The sequence below is a fragment of the Somniosus microcephalus genome, unplaced genomic scaffold (genome assembly GCF_052327205.1).
Source record: "Somniosus microcephalus isolate GS21.2 unplaced genomic scaffold, FLI_Smic_1.0 unresolved_chr1, whole genome shotgun sequence".
Taxonomy (NCBI): domain Eukaryota; kingdom Metazoa; phylum Chordata; class Chondrichthyes; order Squaliformes; family Somniosidae; genus Somniosus; species Somniosus microcephalus.
Window position 1 is genome coordinate 134,789,365 of NW_028225179.1, and position 14,656 is coordinate 134,804,020.

The window sequence follows — 14,656 nt, forward strand, 5'->3', positions numbered from 1 at the left end:
TCTTGAACACCTCGATTAGATCACCGTATACTCGAGAGAATACAAGGCTAGTCTGTGCAACCTGTCCTCGTAATTTCACCCTGGTATCATTCTGGTGAATCTGTGCTGCTCCCCCTCCAAGGCCCGAGGTGCCGTGCCCAAAACCGAGCTTGGTGTTCCAGATGGGGTCTAACCAGAGCTCGGTATTTATTTTTTATTTATTCCTGGGATGTGGGCATCGCTGGCAAGGCCAGCATTTATTGCCCTTGAGAAGGTGGCGGTGAGCCGTCGTCTTGAACCCGCAGAGGGCAGTTAAGAGTCGATTGCTGTGTGTCTGGAGTCACATATAGGCCAGACCGGGTAAGAGCAGCAGATTTCCTTCCCTGAAGGACATCAGTGAACCGGATGGGTTTTTACGACAATTGGGTAGTTTCATGGTCACCATTGCTGAGACTAGCTTTTTAAATTTCAGATTTATTGAATTAACTGAATTTAAATTCCCCAGCTGCCTATGGTGGGATTTGAACTCGCGTCTCCGGATTATGAATCCAGGCTTGTGGATTACGAGTCCAGTGACGTAACCACTACGCTACCGTGCTGCCGCCACTTTGTGTTTCAGCCCCCTTGGGATAAAGGCCAACATTCCATTAGCCTGTTCAATTATCTTTGTACAGGAAACTCTCGTTTAAACGGCACTTAAATATCCAGAATTTTTGATCAACCAGCAACACGCCGGTCCCGTCGGTGCCGGATACCAAAGAGTTTCCTGTACCTTTTTTAAGTAGGAATTATTGCAGGAGTGTAGTTTTTTTTTTAATCGGGGTGTAACTGATGTTTATAATCAATTGGAAATTTGACCTTGCACTTGTGGTTGTTGTCCTGTCATCACTCCTGTGCGTTTGTTCTCTGTAAGCTATGGTTAGAATGATTTAATGGCTGGTTATATTAAGGTGTGTTTGTTTTGTACAGTGTCACTTAGGAAGATTGATGGACAACCTGGCATTGCCTGTTTAATAGAGGGAAGGGGTTGTGCCCTTTCATCTTGTTCCTTTTTTTTTGCATTCTTCCCCTCTTTTTGGTCTATACTTCCATAAAATAATACAATTTTACAGCACAGAAGGAGACTGCTTAACCTGTGGTGCCAGTGCCGGCTCTCTGAAGGAGCTATCCTGTTTGTTCTACTTGAGTGTGAAAATTGGCTGCTGCGTTTCACTACATTACAACAGTGACTACGCTTCAAAAGTACTTAATAGGCTGTGAAGCGCTTTGGGGCGACTGGGGCCGTGCAAGGCGCTATATAAATGTAAGCGGTGTTCCCTTTAAGCTGTGCGGCCGGGCAGGTGGCTTGCCGGCTTTTCAATAGGAAAAAACGTGCATGCGCAGTATTATGAATGTGCCACGCAGCCCCTTAAAGGGGCCCCCCCCCGCCCCCCCCCCCCCCCCCCAACCCCCCAAAAAAATTATCCGGAGCATTGACTGCAAGTCTTTTCTTGCAAATTCTCAGTTGGGTGAGTTGTGAAACTATCCTGGTCTCAAGTGATAATGAAAAACAATAATGCACAGGAAATGCTCAAAATGTTTGTTAAAAGGAAGGAAGACTTGCATTTCTATAGCGCCTTTCATGACCTCCGGATGTCCCAGAACGCTTTACAGCCGATGAAGTACTTTTGAAGTGTAGTCACTAGTAACGTAGGAAATGCGGCAGCCAATTTGCGCACAGCAAGATCCCACAAACAGCAATGTGATCATCACCAGACGATCTGTTTTAGTGATGTTAGAAAGACGGCGATGCCTCGATTGTAAACTTGTCATCCTTGTTTTCAAATCCCCCCCCCCCCCCCCCAATATCCTATCTCTCTAACCTCCTCCAGCCCCACAACCCTCCGAGATCTCTGCGCTCCTCCAATTCTGGCCTTTTACGTATCCCCAGTTTTCATCGCTCCACCATTGGCGGCCGTACCTTCGGCTGCCTGGGCCCTAAGCTCTGGAATTCCCTCTCTAAACCTCTCCAGCTCTCTACCTCTCTCGTCTTTAAGACGCTCCTTAAAACTTACCTCTTTTGTCCTAATATTCCCTTTTATGTGAAATAAAAGCAGAAAATGCTGGAAACACTCAGCAGGTCAGGCAGCATCTGTGGAGAGAGAAACAGTTAACGTTGCAGGTCGATGACCCTTTGTCAGAACTGGAAAAAGTTGGAGATGGAACAGGTTTTTAAGCAAGTGTAGAGGCGGGGAGAGGGGAGGAAAGAACAAAAGGGAAGGTCTGTGATCGGATGGAAGGCAGGAGAGGTTAAGAGACAAAAGGGATGATGGTGCCAGGCAAAAGGAGATGGTAAGGGGACAAGTTAAACAAAAGATGATTCTAGATGAAGTGTAAATGGAAGAAGGATTGACAGCAATTGAGAGAGAGAAAAAAGAAAGATAGGGGCAGAGGTTATTATCTGAAATTGTTGAACTCGATGTTGAGTCCAGAAGACTGTAAAGTGCCTAATCGAAAGACGAGGTGCTGTTCCTCGAGCTTACGTTGAGCTTCACTGGAACAGTGTAAGAGGCCGAGGACCGAGACGTCAGAGTGGGAGTGCAGCGGAGAATTAAAGTGACGGGCGACCGGAAGCTCAGGGTCACCCTGACGTCCCAAAGTGCTTTACAGCCAATGAAGTACTTTTTTGAAGTGTAATCTCAGTTGGGATGTCGGAAACGCGGCAGTCAATTTGCGTCTTGGTGCTTGGTGTCAAATATTGTCTGATAATGCTCCTTGGGATGTATTTACTACGTTAAAGCACTGTATAAATACTAGTTGTTTAACAGGCAGCCAACGATGAGTTTGATGGTATTTGATGACCTGGTAGGTGAATGTTGGGAAAAGTGCAGTTTTCAATTTCTTTTTTTGGACAGGTTGGGTGATTGGGCAGATGCATGGCATATGCAGTATAATGTGGATAAATGCGAGGATATCCACTTTGGTGGCAAAAACAGGAAGGCGGATTATTATCTGAACGGCAATAGATTGGGAAAAGGGGAAGTGCAACGAGACCTGGGTGTCCTTGTGCACCAGTCGCTGAAGGTAAGCATGCAGGCGCAGCAGGCGGTTAAGAAGGTAAATGGTATGTTGGCCTTCATAGTGAGAGGATTCGAGTACAAGAACAAGGATGTCTTGCTGCAGTTGTACAGGGCCTTGGTGAGACTACACCTTGAGTATTGTGTACAGTTTTGGCCACCTTATCTGAGGAAGGATGTTCTTGCCATGGAGGGAGTGCAGCGAAGATTCACCAGGCTGATACCTGGGATGACAGGAATGACTTATGAAGAGAGGTTGGGTCGATTAGGCTTATATTCGCTAGAGTTTAGAAGAATGAGAGAGGATCTCATTGAAACTTATAAAATTCTAACAGGACTAGACAGACTAGATGCAGGAAGGATGTTCCCGATGGCGGGGAGTCCAGAACCAGGGGTCACAGTCTAAGGATAAGGGGTAAGCCATTTAGGACAGAGATGAGGAGGAATTTCTTCACCCAGAGAGTGGTGAACCTGTGGAATTCTCTGCCACACAGGGCAGTTGAGGCCAATTCATTAAATATATTCAAGAAGGAGTTAGATATATTTCTTAAGGCTAAAGGGATCAAGGGATATGGGGCAAAAGCAGGGACCGGGTACTGAGTTTGGATGATCAGCCATGATCTCATTGAATGGCGGAGCAGGCTCGAGGGGCCGAATGGCCTACTCCTGCTCCTATCTTCTATGTTTCTAATCTCGCCGCTAGACAATTGTTCCTTCATAATCTCATCTGCAGTTGATGTATGGATACGATACTTGTGTCTGGGCATTGCGCTTTGGGACTGGTTTGTGCTGAGCGCAGAGGACTGACTCGATGGAGGTGAAAAGTTAATAAAGATAGGAGCCGGAATTTACATCGTGCAATGCCATGCACCAAATAAGGCTTGAAAGTGCTTTGCGAGAGTTACGTTTAGCGTGTCAGCTGTGGCTCAGTTGGTAGTGCCCTCGCCCGAGTCTGAGACTTAGTACAAAAATCTAGGCTGACAATCCAGTGCCGCACTGTCTGAGGTGCCGTCTTTCGGATGAGACGATAAACTGAGGCCCAGTCTGCTCATTTAGGTGGATGTAAAAGGTCACACTGCACCATTGCGAAGAAGAGCAGGGGAGTTATCCCCGGTGTCCTGGCCAATATTTATCCCTCAACCAACATCACTTAACGAGTAGATAATCTGTTTATTATCTTGTTGCTGTTTGTGGGAGCTTGCTGTGCGCAAATTGGCTGCCACGTTTCCCACATTACAACAGTGACTCCACTTCAAAAAGTACTTCATTGGCTGTAAAGCGCTTTGTGACGTCCGGTGGTCGTGAAAGGCGCTGTAGAAATGCAAGTCTGTCTTCTTTTTTCACACCATGAGGTTAATTAACGTGGAGCTGTAACACCAGCTTCAGTTCTTCTCTCCCAAAAGTTAGCATGTAGGTACAGCAAGTAATTAGGAAGGCAAATGGAATGTTGGCCTTTATTACAAAGGGATGGAGTATAAAAGTAGGGAAGTCCTGTTACAACTGCACAGGGCGCTGGCGAGACCACACCTGGAGTACTGCGTACAGTTTTGGTCTCCTTATTTAAGGAAGGATATACTTGCATTGGAGGCAGTTCAGAGAAGGTTCACGAGGTTGATTCCTGAGATGAAGGGGTTGACTTATGAAAGGTTGAGCAGGTTGGGCCTATACTCATCGGAATTTAGAAGAATGAGAGGGGATCTTATTGAAACATATAAGATTCTGAAGGGGCTCGACAGGGTAGATGCAGAGAGGTTGTTTCCCCTCATGGGTGTATCTCGATCTAGGGGGCATAGTTTCAGAATAAGGGGACACCGATTTAAAACGGAAATGAGGAGGAATTTCTTCTGAAGGTCGTGAATCTTTGGAATTCTCTTCCCCAGAGAGCTGTGGAGGTTGGGTCATTGAATATATTTAAGGTGGAGAGAGACAGATTTTTGAACGGTAAGGGAGTCAAGGGTTATGGGGAGCGGGCAGGGAAGTGGAGTTGAGGCCAAGACCAGATCAGCCATGATCTTGTTGAATGGCGGAGCAGGCTCGAGGGGCCGAATGACCTCCTCCTGCTCCTACGTCTTATGTTCTTGAATGTGGAACTCGTTACCACATGGAGTCGTTGAAGCAAATAGCATAGATGCATTTAAGGGGAAGCTAGATACGCATATGAGAGAAAGGAATAGAAAGATATGTTGATAGGATTAGATAAAGAATGGTGGGAGGTGGCTCGTGTGGAGCATAAACACCAGTATGGACCAGTTGGGCCGAATGGCCTGTGTTTGTGCCGTACATTCTATGTAATTCTATTGTTGTATACCAGTAAACATTTAGTGCAGCGCTAGAACCGCTATCCTTTGGGTAGTTAGAATGAGGGTCTCCCTGGGAGTGTATGAATATTTTCCATGGCCCCCTCTTCCCCCAAAACAAGCTTGAAAACTAGTGGCCCTATTTGTTAATGATTGCATCATTAAATGAGGGTAAACAAATCTCTCTTTCAAAATTGTCCTCCATAAGAAATAGGAGTAGGCCATTCGGCCCTTCGAGCCTGTTCCGCCACTCAATAAGATCAGGGCTGCAGTACTAGACAGTAAATATAGGGTAGTTCGAGCCAGGAATTTTGACTTTGTTTTTATAATGGACGGTCAGTGACTGGAAGTGTTGATTCCATTCTGCCGAATGTAATATTATTATAAATTACGTAGAATATACTGCACAGAAACAGGCCATTTGGCCCAACAAGTCTGTGCTGGTGTTTATATTCCATCACCAGTCTCCTCCCATTCCAACTGCCTCATTTCAGCCTATCTTTCTATTCACTTTTCTCTCATGTATTCGTCTCGTTTTATTTTGAAAGCATCTAAGTTATTCGCCTCAACCACTTCCTGTGGTAGTGAGGTCCACGTTTTAACCACTCACTTGAGTCAAGAAATTTCTCCTTATAGGATTTATTAGTAACTATCTTGTATTTATGGCCCTTTAGTTTCGGATTCCCCCACAAGTGGAAACTTTCTCTCCACATCTGTGGAACCGATTCATAATTTTAAAGACCTCAATCAGATCACTTCTAAGTCTTTTTGCCCAACTTGTTCAGGCTTTCCTCATAGCTGTAATCTCTCGGTTACATAAGAACATCATAAATAGCAGCAGGAATAGGCCACTTGGCCCCTCGAGCCTGCTCTACCATTCGATAAGATCATGGCTGATCTTGGGCTCAAAGCCACTTCCCTGCCCGCTCCCCATAACCCTTCACTCCCTCATCTTGCAAAAAATCTGTCTATCTCCACCTTAAATGTATTTAATGGCCCAGCCTCCACGGCTCTCTGGGGCAGAGAATTCCACAGATTTACGACCCTCTGAGAGAAGAAATTCCTCCTCAGCTCAGCTCTAAAAGGGCGACCCTTTATTCTGAGACTGTGCCCCCGAGTTCTAGATTTCCCCATGAGGGGAAACATCCTCTCTGCATCTACCTTGTCGAGCCCCCTCAGTATCTTATGTTTCAATAAGATCACCTCTCATTCTTCTGATAAATCTTGTTTGCACTTTCTCCAGTGTTTGTGTCTTTTTTATAGTATGTCATATTTTTCCTCTTCATTTTACCCGCAGCTCTCTTTGCTCCCGAAGCCAGTGACTGACTCATGGTGGTTGCCGAGTGCAATCTAGCAAACTCAGGAAGCCTGATTTTGGGGGGGGGGTGGGAAACTGCAAATGTTGGAAATCTGAAGTAAAAACAGAACATTTTTGGAAATGCACTCAGCAGGCCCACGAGTACCTGAATAGAAAGATAGGCTAACGTTCTGGGTACAGACCCTTCAGCAGAAACCTAAGGTAATGAAATAGAAACCGAGAATGCTGGAAATACTCAGCATGGTCAGGCAGCATCTGTGGAGAGAGAGAAGCCGAGTTAACGTTTCAGGTCGATGACCTTTCTCGTCGGAACTTTTGCATAAGGTAATGAATTTTGGATATCTTTGGAATTCTCTACCTCAGAAGGCTGAGGATGCTCAGTTGTTGAGTATGTTCAAGATGGAGATTGATAGAATTTAAGACACTAAGGGAATCAAGGGATATGGGGATAGTTCAGGAAAGTGGAGATAAGGTGGATGATCAGCCATGATCTTATTGAATGGCGGAGCAGGCTCGAGGGGCCGTATGGCCTACTCCTGCTCCTATTTCTTATGTTCTTTTGAAATTCTTATCCTTATTTTCAAATCCCTCCATGACCTCGCCCCTCCCTATCTCCGTAATCTCCTCCAGCCCAACAAACCTCTTGAGATCTCTGCACTCCTCCAATTCTATTGAGCATCCCTGATTCGAATCGCTCCACCATTGGTGGCCGTGCCTTCAGCTGCCTCGGCCACTGTTGCCTCACAGCGCCAGGGACCCGGGTGACTGTCTGTGTGGAGTTTGCACATTCTCCCCGTGTTTGCGTGGGTTTTCTCCGGGTGCTCCGGTTTCCTCCCACAGTCCAAAGATGTGCGGGTTAGGTTGATTGGCTATGATAAATTGACCCTTAGTGTTAGGGGGATTAAAATATGTGGGGTTACGGGGATAGGGTGGGATTTGTGTTGGTGTAGGGGTTACGGGGATCGGGTGGGATATGTGTCGGTGCAGGCTCGATGGGCCGAAATGGCCTCTATCTGCACTGTGGGGTTTCTGTGATAAACCTCTCCGCCTCTCTATCTTAAAACCTACCTCTTTGACCAAGCTTTTGGTCATTTGCCCTAAGATCTCCTTATGTGGCTCGGTGTCAAATTTTGTTTGGTAACGTTCCTGTGAAGCGCCTTGAGATGTTTTACGACATTCAAGGTGCTATAGAGATACAAGTTGTTATTATCTGCAGGTTGCTTCACAAGTGAGCTGAATGCTGCCTCCGCCCTGACTTCTCCACGTGTGCGCTTTCAGGCACAGCTGGCGATCAAGAGCGGGAATTCTGTCTGATTTATTAATGTTTCTCCTTCTCTGTCTGGCTGAAACCAGTAAAAACATTCCAGCGACTGCCGTAGCTAATTCATCACAGACTGCCATTTGAACCTGACATTAGGATTCAGGCTTTTCCTGAACACTCTCTTAGGCCACAGGGCAAAGGCAGCTCCTATAAGCAGAGCAAAGCTATGATCCAGAACCTGCGCCCTTGTATGTGCCACGTGTGGGATAGCAAGCCCAGGATTATCAGTTATCCCCACATTGTGATACGTAGTTAACTGCAGATTGCATGGGATGGCCCGTCATATTCTCCTGGGTGGCCTGATCTCCGGGGTTCAGTACCACAGCAAGCACTGCCTTTACCAACTGGACACCAGGGGGAGAGATTGCAGAGGGAATATTGATTTATTATAAGATCAAAGCCATTTCCTCGAGGTGTCCTCCCCCCCCCCCCCCCCCCCCAAATTAATATTCAAAATCCATGGGCATGCACTTCCTGTCCACATAAATTTGCTTCCTGTTGTCATGATGTTTGGTTACACTCAACTGTAAATTGCTGTGTCAATATTCCCCATTCAATTTTGTTATGTCAACTGTCACGATGTAGTTACAGGCAGTGGCCACGAGGTGGTGCCGTGGAGCAGCTTTCTAAAGTCCCTTTCCCAACTCTTGTTGCTAACTTGTATATTTAGAAAAAACACCACCTTGTTGTCAACCGATCATGTGCAACTAGTAATCAATATTTTTTTTATGTTTCCAGTTGCCAAATTTCTTCCTGAAGCCGCATGATTACGGGATGTACTCCCGGAACGTAGAGTTCATCAACGAGTTTCCGCGGATGAAGACACGGTGTGTACCTGCTACCTTTTTGTTCTAATCATTGTGAGATGTGTAACGTGGGCATTATCAGGAACGTTCCTTTTTAGCTGCTTGTGATGGTGCTCTTGTGTCGCCAGGTCTTGGCGATAGGGTCTTGGATAGCTGTTGGCAAATACAAGGTGAATGTCGTCAATCTGGTCGGGCTAGGGTCTTTAATGGGATCTTCCCTGCTGTTGCTCTGCCAGGCTCCATAAGTACACTCCTTTGACAACACCTTTATTTCCTTTGGTGAAGTTTTGCAAGTCATGATGCCACTTGTTGATGTGTCTGACAAGATCCGTGTAGTACAGATCAGGATTCACTTTGCGTTTGCTTCACGTGGAGACTGGCTGCACAATACGAGGGAAAGCAGCACCCTTAAGTCGCCATGCTGAGACCCAGACAACAGTATAATGCCAGTTGTGGCTCAGAGGGTAGCACTCTCGCCTCTCAGTCAGAAGGTTGTGAGTTCAAGCCCCACTCCAGAGACTTCAGCACACAATCTAAGCTGACCCTCCCAGTGCAGTACTGCGGGAGTGCTGCACTGTCTGAGGTGCCGTCTTTTGGATGAGACAACAACAACAACTTGTATTTATATAGCACCTTTAGTGTAGTAAAACGTCCCAAGGCGTTTCACAGGAGTGATTATAAGACACAAAAATTGACACCGAGCCACACGAGGAGAAATTAGGGCAGGTCAAAGGTAGGTTTTAAGGAGCGTCTTAAAGGAGGAGAGAGAGGCGGTGAGGTTTAGGCAGTGAATTCCAGAGCTTAGCGCCCAGGCAACAGCAGGCACGGCCACCAATGGTTGAGCGATTTATAATCGGGGATGTTCAAGAGGGCAGAATTAGAGGAGCGCAGATGGGGGGGGTTGTGGGGCTGAAGGAGATTACAGAGATAGGATGGGGCGAGGCCAAGGAGGGATTTGAAAACAAGGATGAGAATTTTGAATTCGAGGCGTTGCTTAACCGGGAGCCAGTGTAGGTCAGCGAGCACAGGGATGATGGGTGAATGGGGCTTCTTGCGAGTCAGGACAGAGGCAGCTGCGATGTTAAACCGAGGCCCCACTTGGACGTGTAACATCCTGCGGCCACTATTTTGAAGAGGAGCAGTGGGAGATCTCCCCGGTGTATTGGCCAATATATATTCCTCAACCAACATCACTTAAAAACATTTTTTTTTTAAATTACAGATGATCTGATCATTCTCTTATTGCTGTTTGTGGGAGCTTGCTGTGCGCAAATTGGCTGCCGCTTTTCCTATACTACAGCAGTAACTACACTTTCCCGTTAATGCGTGGCCGCGCAGCTTAGCGGGAACATTGGTCCCAAAGCGGTTTACAGCCAGTGTGGTCACTGTTGTAATGTTGGAAACGTGGCAGCCAATTTGCTGTAAAGCGCTTTGGGACATCCTGAGGTTGTGCAAGGGGCTCCATGCAAAACCATCTTTCCATTTGTAATTGGGTGCCCGTCACTGACGGCCTGCAGCTTCAATGCAAAATGCAAACATCTGATTGCAAAAAAAAAAGCAAATCCTGTGCGTTTAACTTGCTGCAGCAAGAAAAGAAGGAAAGACAGACCTGCATTTGTATTACGCCTGTCACAACCTCGGGACGTGCCAAGCAAAGTTCCCTGGAAGCTGCGCTTTGTTCTGCGCGGCCGGTTTCTTTTAATGCGCGGTCCCTTTAAATTTCTGTGTGCGCGGTGCGTACAATGTTAAGCCGGTGAGCGGCCTGCGTGGGACCTTTCCCGTTAATGCGCGGCCGTGCAGCTTACGAGGGAACATTGGTCCCAAAGCAGTTTACAGCCAGTGTAGTCACTGTTGTAATGTTGGAAACATTTGCACTCCGCAAGGTCCCGCAAACAGCAGTATGATAATGAACAAATAATCTGCTTTTGTGATGTTGATTGAGTGTATTAATCTCTCAAATCAACTTCTTTACCCAGAGCATGGTTAGAATGTGGAATTTACTCCCACCAGGAGTGGTTGAGGTGAATAGCACAGAGGCATTTAAGGGGAAGCTAGATGAACACATGAGGGAGAAAGGAATGGAAGTATATCTTGATGGGGTGAGGTGAAGAGGGGTGGGAGGAGGCTCGTGTGCAGCATAAACACCAGCATAGACCTGTTGGGCCAAATGGCCTGTTTCTGTGCTGTAAAAGATGGGTGGGAAAGCAAGTTGTGCAGAGGACTCAAAAGAATCTGCAAAGGGATATAGACAGGCTAGGTGAGTGGGCAGACATTCGGCAGATGGAGTATAATGTGGGAAAGTGCGAGGTTATCCACTTTGGCAGGAAAAATAAAAAAGCAAATTATTATTTAAATGGAGAGAGATTACACCTTGAGTACTGCGTACAGTTTTGGTCTCTTTATTTAAGGAAGGATATACTTGCATTGGAGGCAGTTCAGAGACGATTCACTCGGTTGATTCTTGGGATGAAGGGGTTGACTTATGAAGAAAGGTTGAGCAGGCTGGGCCTATACTCATTGGAATTTAGAAGAATGAGAGGTGATCTTTTCGAAACATATAAGATACTGAGGGGGCTCGACAAGGTAGATGCAGAGAGGATGTTTACCCTCGTGGGGAAATCTAGAATGCGGGGGCACAGTTTTCGAATAAAGAGTCGCCCTTTTAGAACTGAGATGAGGAATTTCTTCTCTGAGCGTCGTAAATCTGTGGAATTCTCTGCCCCAGAGAGCTGTGAAGGCTGTGTCATTAAATACATTTAAGGTGGAGAGAGACAGATTTTTGCAAGATAAGGGAGTGAAGGGTTATGGGGAGCGGGCAGGGAAGTGACTTTGAGCCCAAGATCAGCCATGATCTTATTGAATGGCGGAGAAGGCTCGAGGGGCCAAGTGGCCTATTCCTGCTCCTATTTCTCGTTCTTATGTAAAATGATATAAGTTTTAAGCTAACCCACCCGTCGTGAAATTGACGGGCTTGGGTGTGACGCTGGTTTTACCCCCCCGCGCCCGTCAGTCGAGAGTAATGTCGGGCAGGGTGTAAAACTGACGTTTCACCTGATCCCGTGGATTTCCCGTCCGGAGAGTTAGGTTAAAATGACCCCCCTCAGTGTCTGCTGTTGGTTGCAAGCCTCCAATGCACAAGCCCCTGCAGACAGCACACGTTTACTAGTTCACAGATGATTCTACCCACTTGAATCCAGATTCATAAGAATCATAGAATGGTTACAGCACAGTAGGAGGCCATTCGGCCCGTCGAGCCCGAGCCGGCTCTCTGCAAGAGCACTTCAGCTAGTCCCACTCGCCTGCCCTTTCCCCGTAGCCCTGCAATTTTTTTTTCCTTCAGGTACTTATCCAACTCCCTTTTGAAAGCCATGATTGAATCTGCCTCCACCTCTTTCAGGCAGTGCATTCCAGATCCTAACCACTCGCTGCGTAAAAAAGTTTTTTCTCATGTCGCCTTTGGTTCTTTTGCCAATCACCTTAAATCTCTGTCCTCTGGTTCTCGACCCTTCTGCCAATGGGACTCGTTTCTCTCTATCTACTGTCTGGACCCCTCATGATTTTGAACACCTCTAAATCTCCTCTCAATCTTCACTGCTCGAAGGAGAACAACCCCAGCTTCTCCAGTCTATCAACGTAACTGAAGTCCCTCATTCCTGGAATCATTCTCGTAAATCTTTTCTGCACCCTCTCTAAGGCCTTCACATCCCTCCTAAAGTGCGGTGCCCAGAATTGGACACAATACTCCAGTTGGGGCCGAACCAGTGTTTTATACAGGATCATCATAATTTTCATACTTTTGTACTCTATACCTCTTTATAAAACCCAGGATCCCATAAGCCTTTTTAACTGCTTTCTCAACCTACCCTGCCACCTTCAATGATTTGTGCACACATACCCCCAGGTCTCCCTGTTCGTGCCCTGCCTTCAGGATTGTACCATTTAGTTTATGTGTCTTCTTGTAGGAGTCTCTGCACTCCTAACAAAGAATCTATAACTTACTGGAAGTTAACAAACTGAATTTATTGTCTAAGAACTTTAACAAAACAAGAAACTACAGGAGAAGCTCAAAACAGGTCTTTTCTCTTTCAATCCACACGAGGACTGGTTGGCCCCGCCCTCTACCTCTGACGTCATCACGTTTCCCGCCGAAGGGGACGTCACGTGACCCACGTGATGACGTCATCGCGTCAGATCGCGATGCTGTCGATCTAGCTCTGTTTAACCAGAGCCAACTTGAAAAGTAATAACATTGGTTACAGACAATTAATGCTAGAGGTAATAACATTGGTTACAGACAATTATATAAGTCACTAAGAGCCTTAGTGGTTTTGCCACATTTTCCTCATTCTTTCTAACAAAATGTATCACTTTTCTGTGTTAAATTTCATCTGTCACGTGTCCACCCATTTTGCCAGCCTTTCTATGTCCTGTTGAAATCCATCACTCTCCTCCACACTGTTCACTATACTTCCAAGTTTTGTGTCATCTGCAAATTTTGAAATTGTGCCTTGTACACCCACGTCCAAGTCATTAATATATACCAAGAAAAGCAGTGGTCCTAGAACTGACCCCTGGGGAACACCACTGTATACTTTCCTCCAGTCCAATAAACAACAGTTCACCACTACTCTGTTTCCTGTCACTTAGCCAATCCCATATCCATGCTGCCACTGTCCCTTTTATTCCATGGGCTTCAACTTTGCTGGCAAGCCTATTATGTGGCACTTTTGGAAATTCCAGAATCCATACCCAATCACTTGGTGAAATCCATCTTCAAAAATGTACTGTACTAATAATCTTAACTGCATAAGGAATTATTTATCCAGCTGCACAGATTAGTGGGCGCTATATATAGCGGAGATTTTTGTGTGATCCCGTTGAAACTTCAAAGGGAACTGGTTTGGCCAGGCAAGCTGTTCACTGTGGCCAACAGTTCAAAGACATGCAAGTTAGGAGTGCAAAGGGAAGTTAAGTGGAACTTTCTCATTTGTGGAAGGTTATTGAAGCTCGCAACAAAAATGGGTGTGAGAAAATTAGATGCGTTTCTGGAGAAAAGGGATTACAGTCAGAAACGGGAGAATTTATAATGGGGAACAAGGAAATGGCTGAGCAATTAAACAAATACTTTGGTTCTGTCTTCATGGAAGAGGACACAAATAACTTCCCAGAAATGCTAGGGAACCAAGGGTCTTGTGAGAAGGAATTAAAGGAAATTAGTATTAGTAAAAAAAATAGTGCTGTGGAGATTAATAGGACTGAAAGCTGCATCCCAGAGTACTAAAGGAGATAGCCATGGAAATAGTGGATGCATTGGTTGTCATCTTCCAAAATTCTATAGATTATGGAACAGTTCCTGCAGATTGGAGGGTGGCAAATGTAACCTCAATATTTAAAAAAGGAGGGAGAGAGCAAACGGTGAACTACAGACCGGTTAGCCTAACATCAGTAGCAGGGAAAATGCTAGAGTCTATTGTAAAGGATGTGATAACAGGACACTTCTTTTATAAAAAAAAAAAAAAATAAAGTAAAAAATAAAAAAAATAAAGTAAAAAATAAAGTAACAACGGGATTAGACAAAGCCAACATGGATTTATGAAAGGAAAATAGTGTTTGACAAACCTACTGGAGTTTTTTGAGGATGTAATTGGTAGAATAGATAAGGGAGAACCAGTGGATGTGGTGTATTAGGATTTTCAGAAGGCCTTTGAGAAAGTCCCACATAAGAGGTTAGTGTGCAAAATCAAAGCACATGGGATTGGGGGTAATATACTTGCATGGATTGAAAATTGGTTAACAGACAAGAAACAGAGTAGGAATAAATGGGTCTTTTTCGGGGCGGCAGGCGGTGACTAGTGGGGTACCGCAGGGCTCAGTGCTTG

At 45.7% G+C, this 14,656-nt stretch overlaps 1 protein-coding gene across 1 annotated transcript in view; it reads left to right on the forward strand.

Moving 5' to 3' along the window:
- Nucleotides 1–14,656, forward strand: part of cunh6orf136 (chromosome unknown C6orf136 homolog) — a 53,130-nt gene that overhangs the window by 23,061 nt on the left and 15,413 nt on the right. Inside the window, exon 3 of the mRNA XM_085974914.1 lies at nucleotides 8,710–8,798. Coding sequence (XP_085831040.1) covers nucleotides 8,710–8,798 — 89 coding nt within the window. The remainder of the gene's footprint in view (nucleotides 1–8,709; nucleotides 8,799–14,656) is intronic.